This window comes from Rutidosis leptorrhynchoides, chromosome 3, assembly GCF_046630445.1.
Source record: "Rutidosis leptorrhynchoides isolate AG116_Rl617_1_P2 chromosome 3, CSIRO_AGI_Rlap_v1, whole genome shotgun sequence".
In the NCBI taxonomy this organism is placed as follows: domain Eukaryota; kingdom Viridiplantae; phylum Streptophyta; class Magnoliopsida; order Asterales; family Asteraceae; genus Rutidosis; species Rutidosis leptorrhynchoides.
Window position 1 is genome coordinate 461,155,108 of NC_092335.1, and position 20,729 is coordinate 461,175,836.

At 34.9% G+C, this 20,729-nt stretch overlaps 3 protein-coding genes across 3 annotated transcripts; 2 read left to right on the forward strand and 1 right to left on the reverse strand.

Moving 5' to 3' along the window:
• Window positions 1–5,010: 5,010 nt before the first annotated feature.
• LOC139898034 (probable serine/threonine-protein kinase At1g54610) lies at window positions 5,011–10,093 on the forward strand. The gene is made up of 8 exons (XM_071880741.1): window positions 5,011–5,778; window positions 6,101–6,385; window positions 6,473–6,790; window positions 6,892–7,119; window positions 7,679–7,779; window positions 8,553–8,667; window positions 8,822–9,211; window positions 9,589–10,093. Exons 1-8 carry the CDS (start codon window positions 5,287–5,289, stop codon window positions 9,793–9,795), a joined length of 2,136 nt encoding a protein of 711 aa, XP_071736842.1. The 5' UTR covers window positions 5,011–5,286; the 3' UTR covers window positions 9,796–10,093.
• Window positions 10,094–12,448: 2,355 nt separating this feature from the next.
• LOC139898035 (glucuronoxylan 4-O-methyltransferase 1) lies at window positions 12,449–13,437 on the forward strand. Its single transcript, XM_071880742.1, has one exon. The coding sequence runs from the start codon at window positions 12,469–12,471 to the stop codon at window positions 13,330–13,332; it is 864 nt and encodes a 287-aa protein (XP_071736843.1). The 5' UTR covers window positions 12,449–12,468; the 3' UTR covers window positions 13,333–13,437.
• Window positions 13,438–14,174: 737 nt separating this feature from the next.
• Window positions 14,175–19,247, reverse strand: LOC139898036 (KH domain-containing protein At1g09660/At1g09670-like). The gene is made up of 8 exons (XM_071880743.1): window positions 19,008–19,247; window positions 18,796–18,922; window positions 17,239–17,324; window positions 16,325–16,470; window positions 16,006–16,140; window positions 15,760–15,876; window positions 15,145–15,288; window positions 14,175–14,692 (listed from the first exon to the last, which is right to left on the reverse strand). Exons 2-8 carry the CDS (start codon window positions 18,891–18,893, stop codon window positions 14,534–14,536), a joined length of 885 nt encoding a protein of 294 aa, XP_071736844.1. The 5' UTR covers window positions 18,894–18,922; window positions 19,008–19,247; the 3' UTR covers window positions 14,175–14,533.
• Window positions 19,248–20,729: the final 1,482 nt, after the last annotated feature.

Consider the following 20,729-nt stretch of genomic DNA (forward strand, 5'->3'; position numbering starts at 1 on the left):
CGACACTGTCGCCAAATTTTCATTTATGTTTACTAATATTTATATTTTTGTTATATAACATTTATTTATGATTGCTTACACATGGTCGACACTGTCACCTACTTATCATTTATGTTATATTAAATTTATGTTTAATGTTTATATACTTATGAATATAAATTGACTCTAATTTATCATGATGTTTGTTTTAATTTTTGATAATAGAAAATGTCGAATCTGGAAAAGCTTAAATTTACTCCTTTAGAATCAACTGGAAACAACTACATGCCATGGGTTATAAAAGTAAAAATGCATCTTAAATCAATGGGCATTCTTGAAACCATAAATGAAAACAACACTTGTTCTGAAAAAGAACAAGCTACGGCATGTTGCTTTATTCATCAACATATTGATGAATGCTTACAAAATAATTATGTGACTGTAGAAGATCCCCATGTTTTATGGGAAGGTCTCAAAAGCAGATTCAATAATCAAAGAGAAATTTTACTTCCAGCTGCAATGGAACAATGGAGAACATTAAGGTTCCAAGACTTTAAGAAAGTAAATGAATACAGCTCAGCTCTGTATAATACATGTTCACAACTTAAATTCTGTGGACATGAAATTAGTGATGCAGACATGATGGAGAAAACTTTCTCCACAATGAATGCTGCAAACATCACAGTGCAAAGAAATTTGAGAATGCTAAAGTTCAAAACATATCCTGAACTTAATTCATATCTCTTAGTTGCAGAGCAAAATGATGAGCTATTAATGAAAAATCAGCAATCCCGTCCTACTGGTACACTTGCAATCCCTGAAGCAAATACTGCAAATAATTATAAACAGGGACAAGGACGCGGGCAAGGTCGTGGTTATAATAACCATCACCATCATCATGCCAAAAGCCATAACTATGGTAGAAACCATCCTTATGGTAATGGTAATGGGCGTGGACGTGGTCGTGGTCGTGGCCGTGGTGGTCAAAGAAATAGTAATCCACGAAAATATAAATATCAACCACAAAACAAGCCCATTAAACAAGATGTTGAAGAAAATTCTTCTAAAAATTCTGAAGAATATTGCTACAGATGTGGTAGAATGGGCCACTGGGCTAATACTTGCCGAACATCTAAACATCTTGTTAAGATGTATCAGGATTCGCTGAAAGGTAAAGAAAAGAAAGTAAATTTTGTGGATAATATTGATCCAACAGTCACTGAGAAACCATCTGATTTATATGAAGATTTCTTGAATGTTTAAGTTGTGTGTCTTTTGAAAAATAAACGATTTAATATCGTCTGTCTTTGTCATTATGTTTGCTAAATGTTTCAGTACTATCTATTTGCGTTTAAAATATTGTGTAATATTAATGTACTCACTATTTATTTCTTATATATGAAGTTCAATATGAATTTTGCTGGAATACAACATCAATCAAGTGGTGGAGATCTCTGTATAGCAGACAGTGGAACTACACACACTATACTTAAATCCGAGAAATATTTTATTGATCTAAAACCAACGGAAGGAACTATACATACAATATCAGGACCTGCTAACTTGATAAAAGGGATAGGAAAGGCAAATTTCATACTACCAAATGGTACAAAATTTTTAATAAATGATGCCTTATTTTCTCCCAAGTCAAGCAGAAATTTATTGAGTTTCTCCGACATATACCTTAACGGGTATGATTATCAGTCAGTGACAACAGAAAATGAGAAATATTTAAGTATCACTGACAAGAGTCATGTGGTTGAAAAACTGCCAAGACTTAGTTCTGGATTACATTATACACATATAAATGTACCAGAAATACATATGGTAGTTAACGAAAAATATATTGATCCTGGTGTATTCAGTTTATGGCATAACAGATTAGGCCATCCAGGATCAACAATGATGAAAAGGATTATTGAATGTACTCATGGACATCCACTAAAGGATAGAAAAATCCATCATGATACAATGGTTCCATGTACATCTTGCTCTCTTGGAAAATTGATAACTAGACCCTCACCACTTAAGGTTGAGAAAGAATCACCAATGTTTCTTGAAAGAATTCAAGGTGATATATGTGGACCAATTCATCCACCATGTGGACCATTTAGATATTTCATGGTTCTAATAGACGCATCTAGCAGATGGTCTCATGTTTGTCTGTTATCAAGCCGTAATGTGGCATTTGCAAAATTTCTTGCCCAAATTATTAAATTGAGAGCTCATTTTCCTGATTACACCATTAAAAGGGTGAGACTTGATAATGCTGGTGAATTTACATCTCAAGCATTTAATGACTATTGCATGTCTATAGGAATTGTTGTTGAACATTCTGTTGCTCATGTGCATACACAAAATGGTTTAGCCGAGTCATTGATTAAACGTTTACAGTTAATCGCTAGACCATTGATAATGAGAACAAAACTCCCTGTATCTATATGGGGTCATGCAATTTTACATGCTGCTGCATTGATTCGCATCAGACCAAGTGCAAGTCATAAATATTCCCCCCTACAACTTGCTTTTGGTCAAGAGCCAAATATTTCCCATCTTAGAACATTTGGTTGTGCAGTGTATGTTCCAATTGCGACACCACAACGTACAAAAATGGGTCCTCAAAGGAGGTTGGGAATATATGTTGGATATGAAACATCTTCAATATTAAGGTATATTGAACCTATGACAGGTGACGTTTTTACAGCACGTTTTGCTGATTGTCATTTTAATGAAACATTGTTCCCTAGATTAGGGGGAGAAATGAAAAATAAAGAAAATGATGTTTCATGGTGTGAACCTCAATTAAAGTATCTTGATCCTCGCACAAAAGAATGCGAGACAGAAGTTCAAAAGATAATGCATATACAAGAACTTGCAAATCAATTGCCTGATGCATTTACAGATACAAAAACGGTGACAAAATCATATATACCAGCAGTAAATACTCCAGCTCGAATTGAAATTCCAAAAGCTGGCAATAACGTCACTCATGAATCTTTGCCACGTCAGAAACGTGGAAGACCAATCGGTTCAAAGGATAAAAATCCTCGAAAAAGAAAATCAGCTGATAATGAAGTAAAAGAAAGTGTTCAAGAAGAACCACAAATCAGTACTCCTACTGCAGAGGAGATTGATGATGTCAATACAGAAATTGCAATCAATTATGCATATTCAAAAATATTATGGAACCGAAATGAAATGAAAAATCTTGATGAGAAATTTTCATTTAATGTTGCATATGACATCATGAATAATGATGATGATCCAGAACCAACATCTATGGTTGAATGTCAAAATAGACATGATTGGGCTCAATGGAAAGAAGCAATACGAGCTGAATTAGAATCACTCAATAAAAGAAAAGTTTTCGGATCCATCATTCTCACTCCTAAAGATGTGAAACCTGTAGGATACAGATGGATTTTTGTCCGAAAAAGAAATGAGAAAAATGAAGTTACAAGGTATAAAGCTAGACTTGTAGCTCAAGGTTTTTCTCAAAGACCGGGAATTGATTATGAAGAAACTTATTCTCCTGTTATGGATGCAATTACTTTTAGGTACTTAATCAGTCTGGCAGTTTCTAAAAATTTAGAAATGCATCTCATGGATGTTGTGACTGCTTATCTATATGGATCACTTAATAGTGATATATATATGAAGATACCTGAAGGATTTAAGGTACCAGAAGCATCAAATGCAAAACCCAAAGAAATGTATTCGATTAAATTACAAAGATCTTTATATGGGTTAAAACAATCGGGACGTATGTGGTATAACCGATTAAGTGATTACTTGATAAGCAAAGGGTATACAAATAATCTTACTTGCCCTTGTGTTTTCATTAAGAAAACAACATCCGGATATGTGATCATAGCTGTTTATGTTGATGATCTTAACATCATAGGTACAAATAAAGAGATCCATGAAGCCATTCAACTTCTAAAGAAAGAATTTGAAATGAAAGATCTCGGAAAAACCAAGTATTGCCTTGGTTTACAAATTGAGCATATGCCTAATGGTTTACTTGTACATCAAACAACATATACTGAAAAGATTTTGAAACGTTTCAATATGGACAAGGCAAAACCATTAAGTACTCCTATGGTTGTTAGATCACTCAATGTTGAAGCTGATCCATTTCGTCCATGTGAAGATCAAGAAGACATTCTTGGACCAGAAGTACCATATCTTAGTGCAATTGGAGCTCTTATGTATCTTACAAATTGTACAAGACCTGACATTTCTTTTGCAGTTAATTTGTTAGCAAGGTTTTTAACGAGGCAGTAATTTATAGTTGATCTTCAACAAAATAAAATTGCTATCCAAGGGGGAGTGTTATAATAATAATAATAATATAGATATGGATAGTCAATTTTGGTGTATACATATAGTCAATTTTGGTACACAAAGTATGTATTTTTATATTGAGATTTTAGGCTATAAATACTCATGAATGCAAGCATTAAACTTGCACCATTTCTCACACTTACAAAGTGTTTCTTTCTTTCTCTCCATTATCATCTTTGTTCTTACACTTCATTATTAGTATTCTAAATCAAGAATCAAATCACTAAAGGTAGTTATAAGCCTACTGAATTATAACATCAAGAATCAAACCACTAAAGGTAGTTATAAGCCTACTGAATTATAACATCAAGAATCAAACCACTAAAGGTAGTTATAAGCCTACTGAATTATAACATTATTATTATTATCACTTTTTTTTCCTTTGTATAAAAAAACAAAAGAAAAAACAGATTTACTCCACAAATCACCTTCCTCTCCATCAGTTAAAACAATTCCATTTTAGACTCGTTCCAATTCCCACGTCGATCCGAAATTTACTCTGTTTGCACACCCCATTTCATTTTCATCTCATCTCATAAAATGAAACATGAAAGTATAAAAAATAATAAATAAAATTTCATAAAATAAAACCTTTCCCTGCAAGTTTATTCAGTTTTGACCCATTGACTTTGCAACATTCTCCAATTTCCCCATAATTCTCTATCAAATTTCATCAAGTTTTGATTTTTTCGATCTGGGACTCTCATTTTTCCTGTTTCTGATCTCAATTAACCCCAATTTGGTTTTCAAATACCAACCCCAATTTGGGATCTTGATTCATCTCTGGATCGTATATATCATCCCTGTTTCTAATTTAGGGCTTTTAGGTAATTTCAAAAGTTGTAAATGCAATTAGGAACTTGGGATTTTAGGATTTCAACAATGTTTTGAATTATAGGTAATTAGGTATTCAAATGAAGGTCTGAAAAATTTGAGGATTTAGAGTGAATTGTGACAGTTATGGGGTGCATTTGCTCGAAAGGGATTTCGACAAATGAGTATGTAGAAAAGGAATCGAAACGATCATCGAAACGGTTCCTTGGCTCTTCTAGAAGAGATGAGGTTGCAGTTGAGGTTGATACTAGTGGCAATGATGCTACTACTAGGCTTATTTCAGATAGTAATAGCAATAATAATAATAATATAGAAAATGCAGCAGCAAATTCAGTACAAACATTGTGGGATAATAGTGATAGGAACAATGTTGTGGTTTATGAGCAACCTGTTGGGCAACCACTTGTGCAAGTGGTTCAAAAACCCGTTAAGATCGAGACCCAAGGGACCGGGGTGGTGGTTCAGCAGCCTGAAATTTGTAGAGTTTTTAGTACTGCAAATGGAGTTGATGGTGCACAAGCGGTTGCCGGTTGGCCCGCTTGGTTGACCGCTGTTGCAGGGGAAGCTATTAAAGGATGGTTGCCCCGAACGGCTGATTCGTTCGAGAAATTGGACAAGGTCTGCTTAAACCTTAATCAGAATTTTGTTTGTTATGCATTATACTATGTTAGGATAGTATTGATATAATGTGGTTTTGTATCTAATTATAGTTTATAATTTCGCTATGAAATGTCATTATTTATATAAGGAACTATTATATACAAATGGCCTGTTTGTGAACAACATACCCTTAAAGTTAAAACAGATAATTGTCACTTAAGATAATCGTAAAGCCCAAAATCAAACACTGCTCATATAACTATTAATCCGTAGATATATGCTTTCTAATGTGTTTTAAGCTGGGATAAAAGCGTGAATTACCTTTTGGAATTTAATGCAGATCGGAGAGGGGACTTACAGTAGCGTTTATAGAGCTCGTGACCTTGAAACTGGAAAGATTGTAGCGTTAAAGAAAGTACGGTTTGCTAAAATGGATCCCGAAAGTGTTCGTTTTATGGCACGAGAGATTATTGTTCTTCGTAGGCTAGACCATCCAAATGTTATGAAACTTGAAGGTCTATTAACATCTAGGGTTTCGGGAAACTTGTATCTTGTATTTGAGTACATGGAACATGATCTTACCGGACTTGCATCATCCCCTATGATTAAGTTTACCGAATCTCAGGTACATATGATCATATTTTGCAATTATTTTGTACATATATCTATAATTATATACCTTGTAATAAAGTTTTATGTATTTGACATGTAGATCAAATGTTATATGCAACAATTATTTTGTGGGTTAGAACATTGCCACAAACGTGGAGTCCTGCATCGTGACATAAAGGGATCAAATCTTCTTATTGACAACAACGGGAATCTAAAAATTGGCGATTTTGGGCTGGCGACTATATTTAGTAGCAATCAGAGGCAACCTTTAACGAGTCGAGTTGTTACGTTGTGGTATCGGCCTCCCGAGCTTCTATTAGGCGATACTAATTACGGTGTAGCTGTTGACTTGTGGAGTGCGGGTTGCATTCTTGCAGAACTTTTTGCCGGTAAGCCTATAATGCCCGGAAGAACAGAGGTAATTTACAATTACAAATTTGTAATAAATTGTATGTTTTGATCTGAGATATTAAAATTTCTGTATTGATTTGGTTATTTATATTATATATTTTGTCATAGGTGGAACAACTACATAAAATTTTTAAACTTTGTGGTTCACCATCTGAAGAGTATTGGAGAAAATCAAGGTTGCCACATGCTACGATATTTAAACCTCAACAGCCGTATAAACGGTGTTTGGCCGATACGTATAATGTTTTTCCGCCATCAGCATTAGCACTTTTGGATTCTCTCCTGGCGGTTGAACCTGACAACCGGGGATCTTGTTCTTCTGCACTGCAGAGTGAGGTACCCTTGACTTGATGCCAATATGGGCGGGTTGGGAAGCTGGGTATGGTGGGTAACAGATTAAAATAAGTAAGGTCCCTTTCTGGTGATCAATAACTCTTCTGGACAGTTCTTAATTTTTTACACAATCTGTGTGCTAAATATTATTACCAATGATATGACTTATATGATAATTGAAACCTTTTTAGCTATTTATATACTTTTGAATTTAAAACCATCACAAGATAGCCTAGGGGTTCTAATATCTTCACAAGAGGTCTCAGGTTCAAACCTCACTAGCAGATATATTGAGGTGGTCACGGAAAGCGCTGGAATCGGCTACGGGATAACCTGGTTACGCTGTGTACATTTGAGTAAAAATACTCGCCTTATACCTGAACAGGGAAAACCTCGTTTATATTTTTCAATTTTTACCCATTTATACTTTTGAATTATTACCCGTTTGTCCCATTAGTTAGTTATAAAGCATAATGTGGATCAACCCGTTCAGAATTTCATGGGCTAAAATTATCATGTTTACTTGCTGGCGATCTACTTACAGTTCAATTGTTGAATACAGTTCTTCACAACAAAGCCCCTTCCTTGCCATCCTTCAAGTTTGCCCAAGTACCCACCAAGTAAGGAGTATGATGCCAAATTGCGGGATGATGAAACAAGAAGGTACATTTTCTTGATATTAATCTTTTACATAACTAGCAATAATGAATTATCAATCATCTTATGGGGTTGTTTGGATGTCTGTTTTAGAAGTGAATCTGTGATGGTTAGATGATCGGAATGAGATATTTAGGAGTAGTAAAAACAAATTGTAGAATGTACTGTTTGGATGTGATTCTAGTATTCTGTTGTTTGAGGTTGTAATAGTCAGATATGATGAGTATATGGCAACGTACGATTTTCTAGGGATTAATTGATGAAATGACCTTTTTTTTGGGGAATACGAGATGCCTTTCTTTTGCTCCCTCTTCTAGTAGCTTACCAGAGAGGCTTTATATTTGAATAAATGTTGCCGTTCAAAAAAAAAAAAAAAACATGAGGTGAAGGTTCATTTTATCAATATTGTTTCTGTTGTATCAAACTGATTTATTTGACACCTAAATAATAGATTAATAGATTATTTTAATAAGAGTCTATATATGTTAGTATTAACCACTATTGCTACAAGTGAGGTATCAACATGAGACCTGTTGTGAGGATATCAAGACGCAACCACTAGTCTATCCTATGATGGTTATATATTGAATTAAATAATAGGCTATAAATGAAAATGCAAACACCATTATGTAGGCTATACATGTCAATGTATCTAAAATTGCTTGCATATACAAATATTATAATTAATTTTATTTGCTGATGTATGTATTCTGTGACCTGAAAAGACTGTTGTTGCCCATTTGTTATATTGAACTTTTTTCCTTCTTTGGTGATGGTAGGAATAAAGCGAGTAGCGGGAAACCACGTGTAGTTGAACCGTTGAGAAACGGTACAAAACAATCTAGAGCTCAGCCCGACCCTGACGCTAATGCAGAATTGCATGCCTCCATAAAAGTACTCAATCTTTTATCCCTTTTTTTCATATATTAATAGATAGTTAATGTTTAATTTGGATTAGAAAGGCTATGGTTTTACAATAGCAATCTAATATTTGAAGATAAAACCCTTTAAAGGGTTTAATTTGATGATTTTCTTTTATGTGTTTCAGAAACGATTAGAGAAACAAAACACTAAAAGTAATAGTGAGAAATTCAATCATGAAGAAGATGGTGGTTCCGGGTTCCCTATCGGACCTTCAAGAGGATCATTAGAATACGGTAGCTTTAACGGTCGATTAAAACCAGTAGATGATCATCAAATGGGTCAAGATTCATCTTCCCAACATCATAAACATCGTGGGGCCCAGTTATCCAAGTTCTCGAATTCGTTAGCTTGGCATGGTAGTTCACGATTGGACCATAACAAAGGTACAAGTTCACATTGGCCTGAAGATCGTCCAAACGGAAAGTATCACCAACTAAATGATGCCGAATCATCTCATCATACGTTAGACGACCCGAATTGTTCTTACAAGAAACATGAACATGCACGTTTAAAGGTATTCAAATCAACACTTTAGCCACCTTATTTCATTCTCGATAATAGTTTTAGGAACCGTTTGAAGGAAATAACTTTTTGACAAAATTACTAAAATAGTCCCTGTAGTTTGTTCAAAATTGCTGGTTTGGTCCATGTGGTATGGAAATCTTGCTTATATAGTCAACGATCGTTAAAAATTTCGTTAAATTTTGGCATGTGCCATGCACATGAGGGTAAACCACAAGGACTATTTTAGTATTTTTGTCTACTTATCTTAGAAAATAAAATCGTAGAGTTAAATATTTGCTTAATGCAACTATAAGCAGCAAAAGTACAGGTATAACAAAATCATTTTCATGTTAATGATGTAGTTTATCGTATGTATTCTGATTACAGGGTTATGCTCCAAAGAAAAACCGGATCCACTACTCGGGACCATTAGTAATGCCAGGTGGCAATATGGATGAAATCCTTAAAGAGCATGAAAGACAGATTCAACATGCTGTACGCAAAGCTCGTCTTGACAAAACCAAGACCAAAAAGGACAACGCTGATAACGGTCAAAGGGAATCATTACTGCAGTACGGGAGTAAACTTAGATAAAAAAACGCATTATGTGAACTCAGATTTCGAACGTCAAGTTAGTTTTATAACGGAAAACGGGGGGTTTGTTTTTCAATTGTACAGGGGATTTTGCATAATCTAATGTAAAAGGTCTAAAGAATATTTAGGAAAAACTTTGCTGGTCAGTTCTGCTTTTGGTAAACTGATCCATTAATGCAACAATTCATGTAATTTGTTTTGTTGGTTAGTTGGCGAAACTAAACGCCAAAATGAGAACACGTACAGCCAGATTTATTTTGATAGATGTGACATTTTCGATCATTTTAGTTGTGAATTTGTCTTTAAACATTCATACGAATATATTAAATGGTGTCATACTTTCGGGGCTGATGCTTGTCTACAACCCTAACTCGGTATCAACTCGACTTTTTTCACTAACACTTCTCAGAATTTCAAAAATGCTAACTTTATCGGTCAAAATAATTATCATATGGTAATGGTAACTTTGACCGTGTTATAATGCTGATGTGTTGTTGATATGGAGCCAATAGCGCTTTGGTACAGTGGCGGAACCTGAAGATATTATCACGGGGGCAATAATTCGTCGATCGCTACAATTTTATGACATGAGGCCAAACGGGTCGGATTACATCAGACCCATAAAACTATTGCTAATTGTTAAGAACAAAAACTTGTTAGATATGAAGTACATATACATCGAAGCTTTCAAAGTCGTTCAATTTGAATATTTTAGTTATATTTTCTTACAAAGATGATGAATACTCATAACAACATATTTTATGTCATATATTAGATTAACGAGATCCGGAATCGCCCGCGCGTTGCGACGGGACCTTCCGGATTGCATATTCATAGTTAATGTAGCGTAATGTATTTACAGAGGCGAAAACGGCCATGTATTAAGCCACGTTTTAGATGTCGGTGTGTTTAACATTTTTTTTAAAAATGGCCGTTTCGCGTATAGTTGTGTTGTGTTCGTAAAGTTATCCCGAGTTGAACGGTGGTGCCGGAAAAATTTAACGCTTGGCGAGCGGGAAGATACGGCCTGATAAAATTTTTGGTGAAGTTTGGTTAAGATTTTTTTAATAGAATAATGAATTGGCGGTTTATACCCCTAAAATTGTAAGTTGAATGATAGTTGAGGGGGGTGTTTTGTAAAATTGGTGTGGAATGTTATTTTGGTTATGAGGGAACGACTAAAATCCACACCACAAAGTATATATCAAATAAGAGGTTGTAAAAGTCTAATCGTTATTAACACTTCAACTAAATGGGTTTGAGTCAAGAATGAATATCATGCATTGAGACATTGGTTAAAGTTTCGATAAAATTTAAATGACGTAACAAGGACATGTAACATATTTTACAAGAAGCTATATACGTATAACTTATTTTGATTTGTTTTTCACATCATATGAATATGAATTTGAGATAAAATTAGAAAACTTGAAAAATAATAAAGGTCTCACATCGACACTAAACGGATTTTTGCTACTTTTCCTTCACTATATTAATTCAAGTAGGAAGTATTCATGAGATTTCTTCATTACATTCTTGCTTTTGGGTAGGGACACTAGGGTAAATTTTTTTTTTCTTGAGCTTCAAATATAAGATCTAAAACATATAAATAACAGTAAAAAAAATATCTAGACACTGGGGTCAACTGACCCCACTTGTTACTAGCTACTTCCGCCCCTGCTTTGGTAACAGTTGCAATGTTACCATTTCTTTTAATGCATCCAGCCTTCAAAATCATTTTATTTTATTTTTTGAAGAGCAAGCTTGCATCAGTGTATCATTTGTTTCAACGACACTCATCATTTGTGCACACACACGCGTTCGGGAGGAAACCCGAATCGCATTACAGGAACCCGATCCTTTAACCATCTCGAAGGGCAGGCGGACCGGGTTTGAATCCTGAATGGATCCGGGAGAAAACCCCCCCGGGGTCAATCTGGATATCCATATTTCAGGCAGATTAATTAATAGGATGAGCAGACCGAGTCTCGAACCCATGACCTAACTCTCAGCCCCAACACAAGGTGGTGGGGATGCCATTGAATCAATGGTTTGTTGGCTCAAAATCATTTTATTTAAGAAGATTATTATCGAAATAATTTAGTCTTTGTGATCATGTTTGATAATACGATCCTACTATGATAACAGTAAAGCATGTTGTAAATTGGGTTGGTGAAAAAGAAGGTAACTGTAGAAAAGTCAGATCAACTTAGGGTGAGCCAAAACATATTTCCCAACAAAAAAAATATTTTAATCCGTAGTAAACAACATAGAATGTACCTGTTATATGATAAAAGTTGCAACAAGGCCCAGCCTTGCTTTTCCTTTACTTGTTAACAATGCAACAATCTGACATGATTAGTTGAACTTGATTAGCTAAGTTTACTAATTTTAACTGACTTTAAACTCAAAATTATTAAAATGGCTTTAATAAATTTACAAGTCAATGACAAAAAAATCCACCAAACTTAGCAACAACCCTTTTGTTGCTTCACTTAGAATCCTTCTAGGTTTCATGTCTTCATCATAGAATTTTTAATATATAATCACTTTACCTCTAAGCATCATTATACCTATGTCCTTGCTTTATAAGTTTATATATACACACACTTGCATGAAACCTCATAGTCAAATACTCAAATACATACAAAATTCGGTTACAATTGTAGAACGATGAGGCCTAGAACACAATATCCGGTCAACACTAAGCAAATTGTCATCGGCATCATTGTCGTCTTCTTTCTCCTCTTCGTATTCAGGTCAGCGTTTTCGTCTTCCAACGACCGAGTTTCATCATCGATTTCAGAATCGTTTAAAAACATTCAAAAACCGACAAAATGCTCACCAACGTGCACTAAAATCCCGCCTTCGTTAGCGCAAGCACTAGTCCACTACTCGACGTCTACCATTACGCCACAACAAACTAGCAAAGAAGTATCGGTTACTAAAAAGATTCTAGACAAGAAATCTCCCTGCAACTTTCTAGTTTTCGGATTAGGCCACGATAGTTTAATGTGGAGTACTCTAAACTTTAACGGGCTTACCGTTTTCCTAGAAGAAGACGAAGCGTGGATCGAGCAAATCAAGAAAAGGTTCCCAATGCTAGAATCATACCACGTGACTTACGATAGTAAAGTCAACCAAGCCGATATTCTTATGGAAGCAGGAAAAGGGTCAGAATGTACTTCAATTGGTGAAACTCGACACTCAATGTGTCAATTAGCACTAAAAGGTTTACCTAGTGAAGTTTATGAAACGACATGGGATTTAATTATGGTGGATGCACCCACAGGGTATTATGATGAGGCACCGGGCCGGATGAGTGCCATTTATACGGCGGGCATGATGGCTAGGAATAGGGAAGAAGGAGAGACTGATGTATTTGTGCATGATGTGAATAGAGTTGTTGAAGATAAGTTTTCAAAAGCATTTTTGTGTGAAGGTTATATGAAGAAACAAGAGGGGAGGTTAAGGCATTTTAGGATTCCTAGTCATAGAGATGACCCAAACAAACCTTTTTGCCCTTTAAGATTTTGAACCACCATATTTGAATTTTTTTTAAATTGGTTCTTTATTTGTTCCTATTTGTTATAAGAATCTTGAATCTTTTATTTTTGGGGGCGTGAAAAATAAATGGGAAAATGACTAGTATTAGATCAAATTTCTACTTTCAAGTAACACAATGAGCAATTTTTTGTATATGTGCGATATTGAGGCAATAATACTTTTCTTATTATGTGTTTTTTGTATTTGTATATGTACATTTGTACATAGAACACATCGATGTGAATATGTGATTTGCAACATTATAGTTGCATGCTTTGCGAACATGTATGAAATCTGCTTTAGCAACCGAATCTTGAAACTTTGGCCGTTCAGGTATCGAACAAAGTCTTACAAGTGTCCCATATGTTCCTATTTCGCATTCGTTTTGATTAGTACAATCACTTTCTCCGAAAGATCAGTTCGCCCTGAGTATTTTGTAATGATCTTCTAGAAACGAACCGGAGAAGATTTGAAACTCACCCGAACCAATGAAGATTCAAAATTCACCTTGGGACGAACCGCAGGTGAACTCAAAACTGTAAAACTGATGCATTATGTTCAAAGCCTTCAAAAGTTGCAAGTCAAAGGCTGATGCACATTGTTGATGGATTTAACGGGTCAAACAGGGTCAGAAGTGTATTTAAAATACATAAAACTTTCAAAAATATACTAAACATTTAAGGAAACCAAGCCATTTTAACCCAACCCATGCGTTTTGCCACTTCTGGTTATTGTTTATGAGAAACCATCATTTTGTTAGTTGTTACAAACACAACAACAAACAATAAAGCTCCAAGAAAAGGCAGCTTGTTACTTGATACAACCAATCAAACTATCACTATACAATGTCCGATCTCTCCTAGGATCATTGGGTTATTATTATAAGCTAGACTGTTGCAATACAATCAGTGCTTATTTCACATCAAACCTGGAAACAAAACTAGGCAAACTGAAGTAGTAAACATCAAAACCAACCACATAAGAAAGAGTAGATAAACAGAATTCTGTTAAACCTAAGTTACAATTACAATAGCAGTTTGGTGACTATGCCACATGAGCAAACCTTCTTCTCTTGACCATGCATTCAAGTATCCTGGCAATACACTCATGGGCGGCCCCGCCTTCGGTTGATGCTAGTAGTGAGCATCTATGTAGAACTGTATCCTGTGTCTGGGCTTGTCAGTGGGCCCCATCATTTTCCGGTTTTGGCTCGTTTCATCCCGTTGCTGTTAAACGGAGACATGCTTGGGCTCATACTTGGACTCATGCTAGGACTTTCCTCTCTTAATGTACCGTTCAACATAGCCAGTTCTCTTAGTTGATGCTTTTTATAAGTATCCATTGACTCGTCCTAGTAATAATAAAAGAGTTAGAGATCAAAGTATTCATAACAATCTGAACCCATTTACTTATAAATCAATTTATTTGCTCTTTTCATCTCTAAGAGATCAAACGGGTCGAACGTGGACAAAAGTACCAAACTTTATCATTAGTACATACGATAACTAAAACGATGGAAAGTTCAGGTTACCCGGAGAGGGTGGCTTTTTGTACTCAAATGTAAGCTGCATAACCGGGTTATCACGTGACCATTTCAGACCTTTAGTGAGGTTTGAACCCGAGACCCTTTAGTGAGGATATGAGGAATTCAACCACTAGACCATCTTGTGATGGTTATTTTGACACGATAACTATTTGTAAAATGATCAAGAACTTTAGACTCATTACAAACCCGCCCATTTTGCTACCTATAGAACAAAGACGATGTAAATAAAGCAAAAGTCATGTGAGGGTATTATGTACCACTGGCTTTAGGAGGTTTTCTAGTAGTGCCACGGCATGATCCAAGCGTGAGTCTATTATATCTTCAGGAAATTCGGCTTCAAGCAGCAGGTGAAGTGGGTCATTGAGGTGTTCATATCCTGGTTTATCTTTTAACTTTTCTTGCTAATTCCAAACCAAAAGAGATGGGATTTAACAAGCATAAGCATTAGAGAAATATAAACATCATGCATGCAAATATGCAATATGTTACGAATATTTAGATGTGTCATGTGTGTTTTCAAAGTGATGATACGATAACGAATAATCAGAATCAGACAATGAGTTACTATATAACAGATTGTTTATAATAGTTTTTAAATGTGTATCTGTTTATCGACATCTTATTAGCAAGGCATTCCGATTCAGTGTTTCATACATTCATATGATTATTTAAGACATTAATACATAAATATATGTCAAATGAGTTGAAATTTGGTCAAATGTTAGATTCAATGCGTAACACCTACCAAAACAAATATACTTAACAGATTAGACTATTAGTGATCAATTTGTGACCATATTTGGCCCACTAGTTGTATATAAAAACTTACAAGATTTAACGTGCATATAATAGATTTAACGTGTATAATATACCTTAACAGAATCCTTGACGGAGCCTTGGCCTCTGATAAATATTCTACACTCTGTCATGGCTTCTATCCTTTTCAGGGAATTTCCACGTGGGCCCAGAATTCGACCCACAAAGTTATACTGCCACGCATCCAGGTCAGAACAATAGAATAAATGTATAGGTAACACAGAAGTAAATTTAAAATAAAATAATAATAACGAAATGAAAATGTAAATACACAATGTATGTGCCATACATGTTTTACTCACATTTGGGAATTTCTCGACCGGAACATCAAGTCTTATCACTTTTTTTACAATCGTAGGGGTTGCCATTCCTGGTGCTGCAGGCCAACCCATCGCAGAAGCTTGAAACGACGCCATTCTTTGAAGAAGCCGACTATCCTGAAACAATATCATTATCAATAACTAAATAATTGGTTCCTTCAAAAATGCAATACAAGACCACAATTAAAGGGGATATCAGCAAGGTTTGGTTAGCTGTTAGCCCAGTAAAATAGCAAACTTTAAAAGCAAGCCTAAGGGACCCACAAAAAGCCTTCAGAAAAGTTATATTGTGTATTAATACCTCTTGTTGCATTGAGGGAAATCTCTCGACGTCCATTGGACCCACATTTGGTTTTTGACCAAATGATCGATATGACCTTTCCCGCAACAATCTTTCATGATCCACAAAATTATGATTGGAAACCATTCCTGACGTCTTCATGATCTCTGCATAAATAAAGATTAAAGACGAAAAATAAACGAAACTAATAAGTATGAAGTATCCCAAAAATGATTACTTGACCAAGTAATTATCAAGGTGTATTATCAAAAGACCCACTTATGCTACTATTAGATTTGCGTAATTTGAGGTTAATTAGTAATATAGGTAATGAAGTATTTTCATAACTAAACAATATAACAGACGCGTTCCATGATAAAGAACTCTATAAAAGGATCAATGTATATTCTGGTTACCTTTAACAAATAAAAAGTGACGAGGTTTTCTCTGTTCATGTTATAGGGGAGGGGGAGTATCTTTACTCTGATGTACGCAGCCTAACCGGATTAATCCGTGACCATTTCCAAAACCTTCCCTAGCCACCACAAGATTTGAGCCTGACACGAGGCTCAGGCCCCAACCCAACCACTGGACTCTTAGTGATGGTTACTTCAATAAAAAGAGCCTATAATAATCAAATGTGCAAATAACTCAAGCATATGATCATTACAACGTCATTTAACAAAAGCTACTCCAAACACTACCTTCTACAGCCATAAAATCACTTCAAATTATAAACTTTTATTATTACAGATCAAATTTCAACAAAGCTTGGCATTCTAAATCTAACAATAATAGAAATACAAAACTTCTGATTTTAACTTGTCACGAATAACATACACAAGAACCAACTATCTCTGCACAAAGAAAACAATTTTTTTTTGCTGTGTCTACAACTGTAGTTACCTAACCAAAATAAGAATGACTAAATGAACCTTGATTTAGGAGCCTGCTGCATATTGGTATAGCTTGCATAAATGGTGCCAACTTTTGTCGTTCTCCAAACAATTCCGCCAAATATCTGTTTGTTACAAATAAAATCAGAACAGAGAAATTAGAATGAAACGGACAAGGATTTGTTTTATTATACTACTATTTTATATTTCTATTTGTAGTTCATCTTTATTTCTCATCGAGTCAAGTAAATGGTACCCGGAATCACATTTTCATATTGGAGCAACTAAATGAAGATGTTACAATAATATAATGAAAATAGTTTATCTATCAAAGTGTTGACAGATTTACAGTTAATCCAAATTTGTAACCTTTTTTTTACCATTCAAGAGTTAATCTTCTTTCCATTCATAGTTGATAACAACATTAAAAACAAAATTCCAACTAATGAAAATGGAAGGATGTAAAAGTCTGAACAAGATAAGAATGATTAAGCGAATGATTATTTTACTCAATTAAATTACATATTGATTGATGATGACAAATGTCATATTCAATCCACCAATAATGTCATTTTAAGACTTTTGTACATCATGAATAGACAGCTTTATTATCATATAGAAATATATTTGTAACCCTAACTTAGGTAGTTATTTTTCCCTTTATCAATTATCAAGGTAACAACACTGAAAGAGCAACCACAATATTGTTAATCATCCATTAATGCATTTCTTAACCTCAAAATTCTAAAAAACAGAAAGATAAAAAAAATGAAAATGGCAAACAAATTATCCATATTTTCACTGCTTGTAAGATAACACAACATCTGAAACTGTAAACAAACTATACCCACATCAGAATCAGCAGTTTAACTAACTACTATAGTAGCTTACTAACTAACACTAGATCCCTAAATAGTACTAACTAGTTATTGAACCCTCGCTTCGCGCCGGGGGTTCTATTTTTAATGTATTTTATTGCGTTTAGTAAAATTATTTTATGGCTAACGATGATGTCGTTGAAGCACAACTCGAGTCGAACTAAAAGGTATAACCCGTGAGAGATTTAAATGTTATTTTAAATTAACAATATATGTGCATCTCCGCGTTTCGCTATGGAATTGTCGACTTTTAAAAATTTAACGCAAAATCAACGTGTATGAAAAGTACCCCAAATATTTAGCGTTTTTTAAAAAGCGTCCGTTTTGCGTATAGCTAGTGACATTGTGTTCCTAAAATTATTTCGAGTTTAACGATGGTGTCGGAAAAATTTAACTCGTTGCGAGCGAGAAGATATGACCCGTTGAATATTTGGGTGGAGTTTATTTAAGATTTTTTTATAAAAATGTTTATTTGACACTTTAACCCCTGTTTGGGGGGTCGATTTGAATTTTTCAAATAAGTGTGGGGCCTTTGTTGGTAAAATGAAATTTAGTTAAAATAAAAAAATAAAAAATAAAAAAGTGAAAAGTCGGAAATGACACTAGTACGATTCATAACTTCATAACTTTTGTCTATTAGTTAATATGTAAATATCAACAAATTCACAAAACAACAACAACCCAAGATCCAAAGTTATCAAGATTAAAAAGATGCAACCTTTCAAGATCTGAAGGTGAAGAAGACCTATGATGTGAACCATGAACACCAGTAGGAGAGTACTGAAAGTAACTTCCATGTGGTAGTCTATTATCCATCAAAGATTCAAGCTTTTGTCACTCAACACCTATAAAAACACAAGCCCGTGACTGTTAAAGTTCTGTACAATCATATCATGTATACATACATACAATACATAGAGATATACTTACTTTACAGCAATCTTGATTTGAACTGTAAGTTACAGAGAGACGAGGAAAAAAGGGGTATTTGTGAATTAGGGAAATTGGGTGATGAATTCTCGAACTGTGTCCCCCTAATTGGACCCCCTTTTAGATGTTTAAAATGACAAAGGGGGTGGGGGTTGGGTGGGGGTAGGCGGTAAGGAAGAAAGAACCTCACTGTACAGAATTGAATGAATGGATTCTTTGGTTTGTAGTATTTGTATTTGTATATGACGATGATTTTGTAATTGTATTTCTACTGTAAATAATCATAGCATAGGATACGAATCATTAGAACTAGCCCGGTTCGGCCTGTGGGATGCGATGAGAACTTTCGACCTGGATATTCATATTTAACGTATCGTTGTGGATGTACCGAAGGGAAAATGACCCATATGTTTATACCCGTTTTAGATATAGGTGCGCGTAAAGTTTTTAAAAAATTGTCAATTTCGAACGTAGTTAGTCTCGTTTTGTTCGAAAAATTATTTGAAGTTTGATGATGGTAGCGGTGAAAATTAACTCACGTCGAGTTGGAAGATAAGACCCGTTTTAGATGTAGGTGCGCGTACTGTTTTTGAAAAATTGTCCGTTTCGAACGTACTTAGTCTCGTTTTGTTCGAAAATTTATTTCAAGTTTAATGGTGGTAGCGGTGTAAATTAACTCGCGTAGAATAGGAAGAAAAGACATGTTGAAGTTAATGGTGAGTTTTGTTTTTTGAATTAAATAAAAAAAAATTACATTTTAAACCCTAAAAATTTGTATTTTGTTGAAATCTTTGGGGGCAAGGTGTAAACGCAAGTAATGAAACGGCCCTTTTTTTTTTTTTTTTTTCCTGCAACGACATCCACACTCACCCCTTTTAGTATGTGTATAATAAAATAATAAATAAATAATAATAATAATATAATATAATACAGAGATATAGAGATAGAGATGGAACATATTTTTATTATTTTTAATCAGATTCTTTGTGCTAATAAAATGAGGTTAAATGCATTCATTATTGTTATTGATTATAGTTATTTTAAGGATATATCAAGGGCCATAGATCAAAATGACCATTTAACCAATAAACTATAAAGATTCGTCCTCAACATGTTTTTCCTTTAAATAACCTTGCAAGTCGTAAGGTCACCATGCGAGCCTACAACTCGCCATGCTCGGTGATGGGCCGAGAAAATTCAAGTTGCGAACGCAGAGTTAGACTGATGACCGAGAGAACACGAGTCACAGGGTCGCACTTTACTCTTGTGAGTTGCGTGTGACCGTGTTTTATGAGTCATATGACGTTAATAAACGATTTGCAAGGCTCACCTGACTATCAGAAATCTTATCAGGATAGGATAAGATTTTATGATAGATTTTGAATTTTAAAGTTTGCACATGGGGTCCGTCTTTTTCACGGGATTCACTATCTAACATGCATATATACCACCACCTTCAACATCACCAATCACTCATTACCATTCAACACTTACCACCTTCAATATCACCAATCACTTACCATCTTACACTTCACGGGTTTCACTGTTAAACCTGCATATATTCACCATCGTTCATTACCACCAACATCACCACCAATGTCCATCAACACCAACCACATCGTCACCACCAACAGTTTATACCACCGTCACTACCAACAGTCTATTTCACCACACGAAGCACCAACATTGTTCATCACCACCAACAATCTATACCACCATCAC

Excerpts from the sequence above, each read along its gene's own strand:
- LOC139898036 (XM_071880743.1), bottom strand. The coding sequence starts at position 18,893 with ATGGATAATAGACTACCACATGGAAGTTACTTTCAGTACTCTCCTACT. Across the intron at positions 16,471-17,238 it reads CAGCAGGCTCCTAAATCAAG|AGATCATGAAGACGTCAGGA; the intron begins GTTCATTTAGTC and ends TTATTTATGCAG. Across the intron at positions 16,141-16,324 it reads TTCCCTCAATGCAACAAGAG|GATAGTCGGCTTCTTCAAAG; the intron begins GTATTAATACAC and ends ATATTGTTTCAG.
- LOC139898034 (XM_071880741.1), top strand. The coding sequence starts at position 5,287 with ATGGGGTGCATTTGCTCGAAAGGGATTTCGACAAATGAGTATGTAGAA. Across the intron at positions 6,386-6,472 it reads TTAAGTTTACCGAATCTCAG|ATCAAATGTTATATGCAACA; the intron begins GTACATATGATC and ends TTTGACATGTAG. Across the intron at positions 7,780-8,552 it reads CGGGATGATGAAACAAGAAG|GAATAAAGCGAGTAGCGGGA; the intron begins GTACATTTTCTT and ends TGGTGATGGTAG.
- LOC139898035 (XM_071880742.1), top strand. The coding sequence starts at position 12,469 with ATGAGGCCTAGAACACAATATCCGGTCAACACTAAGCAAATTGTCATC.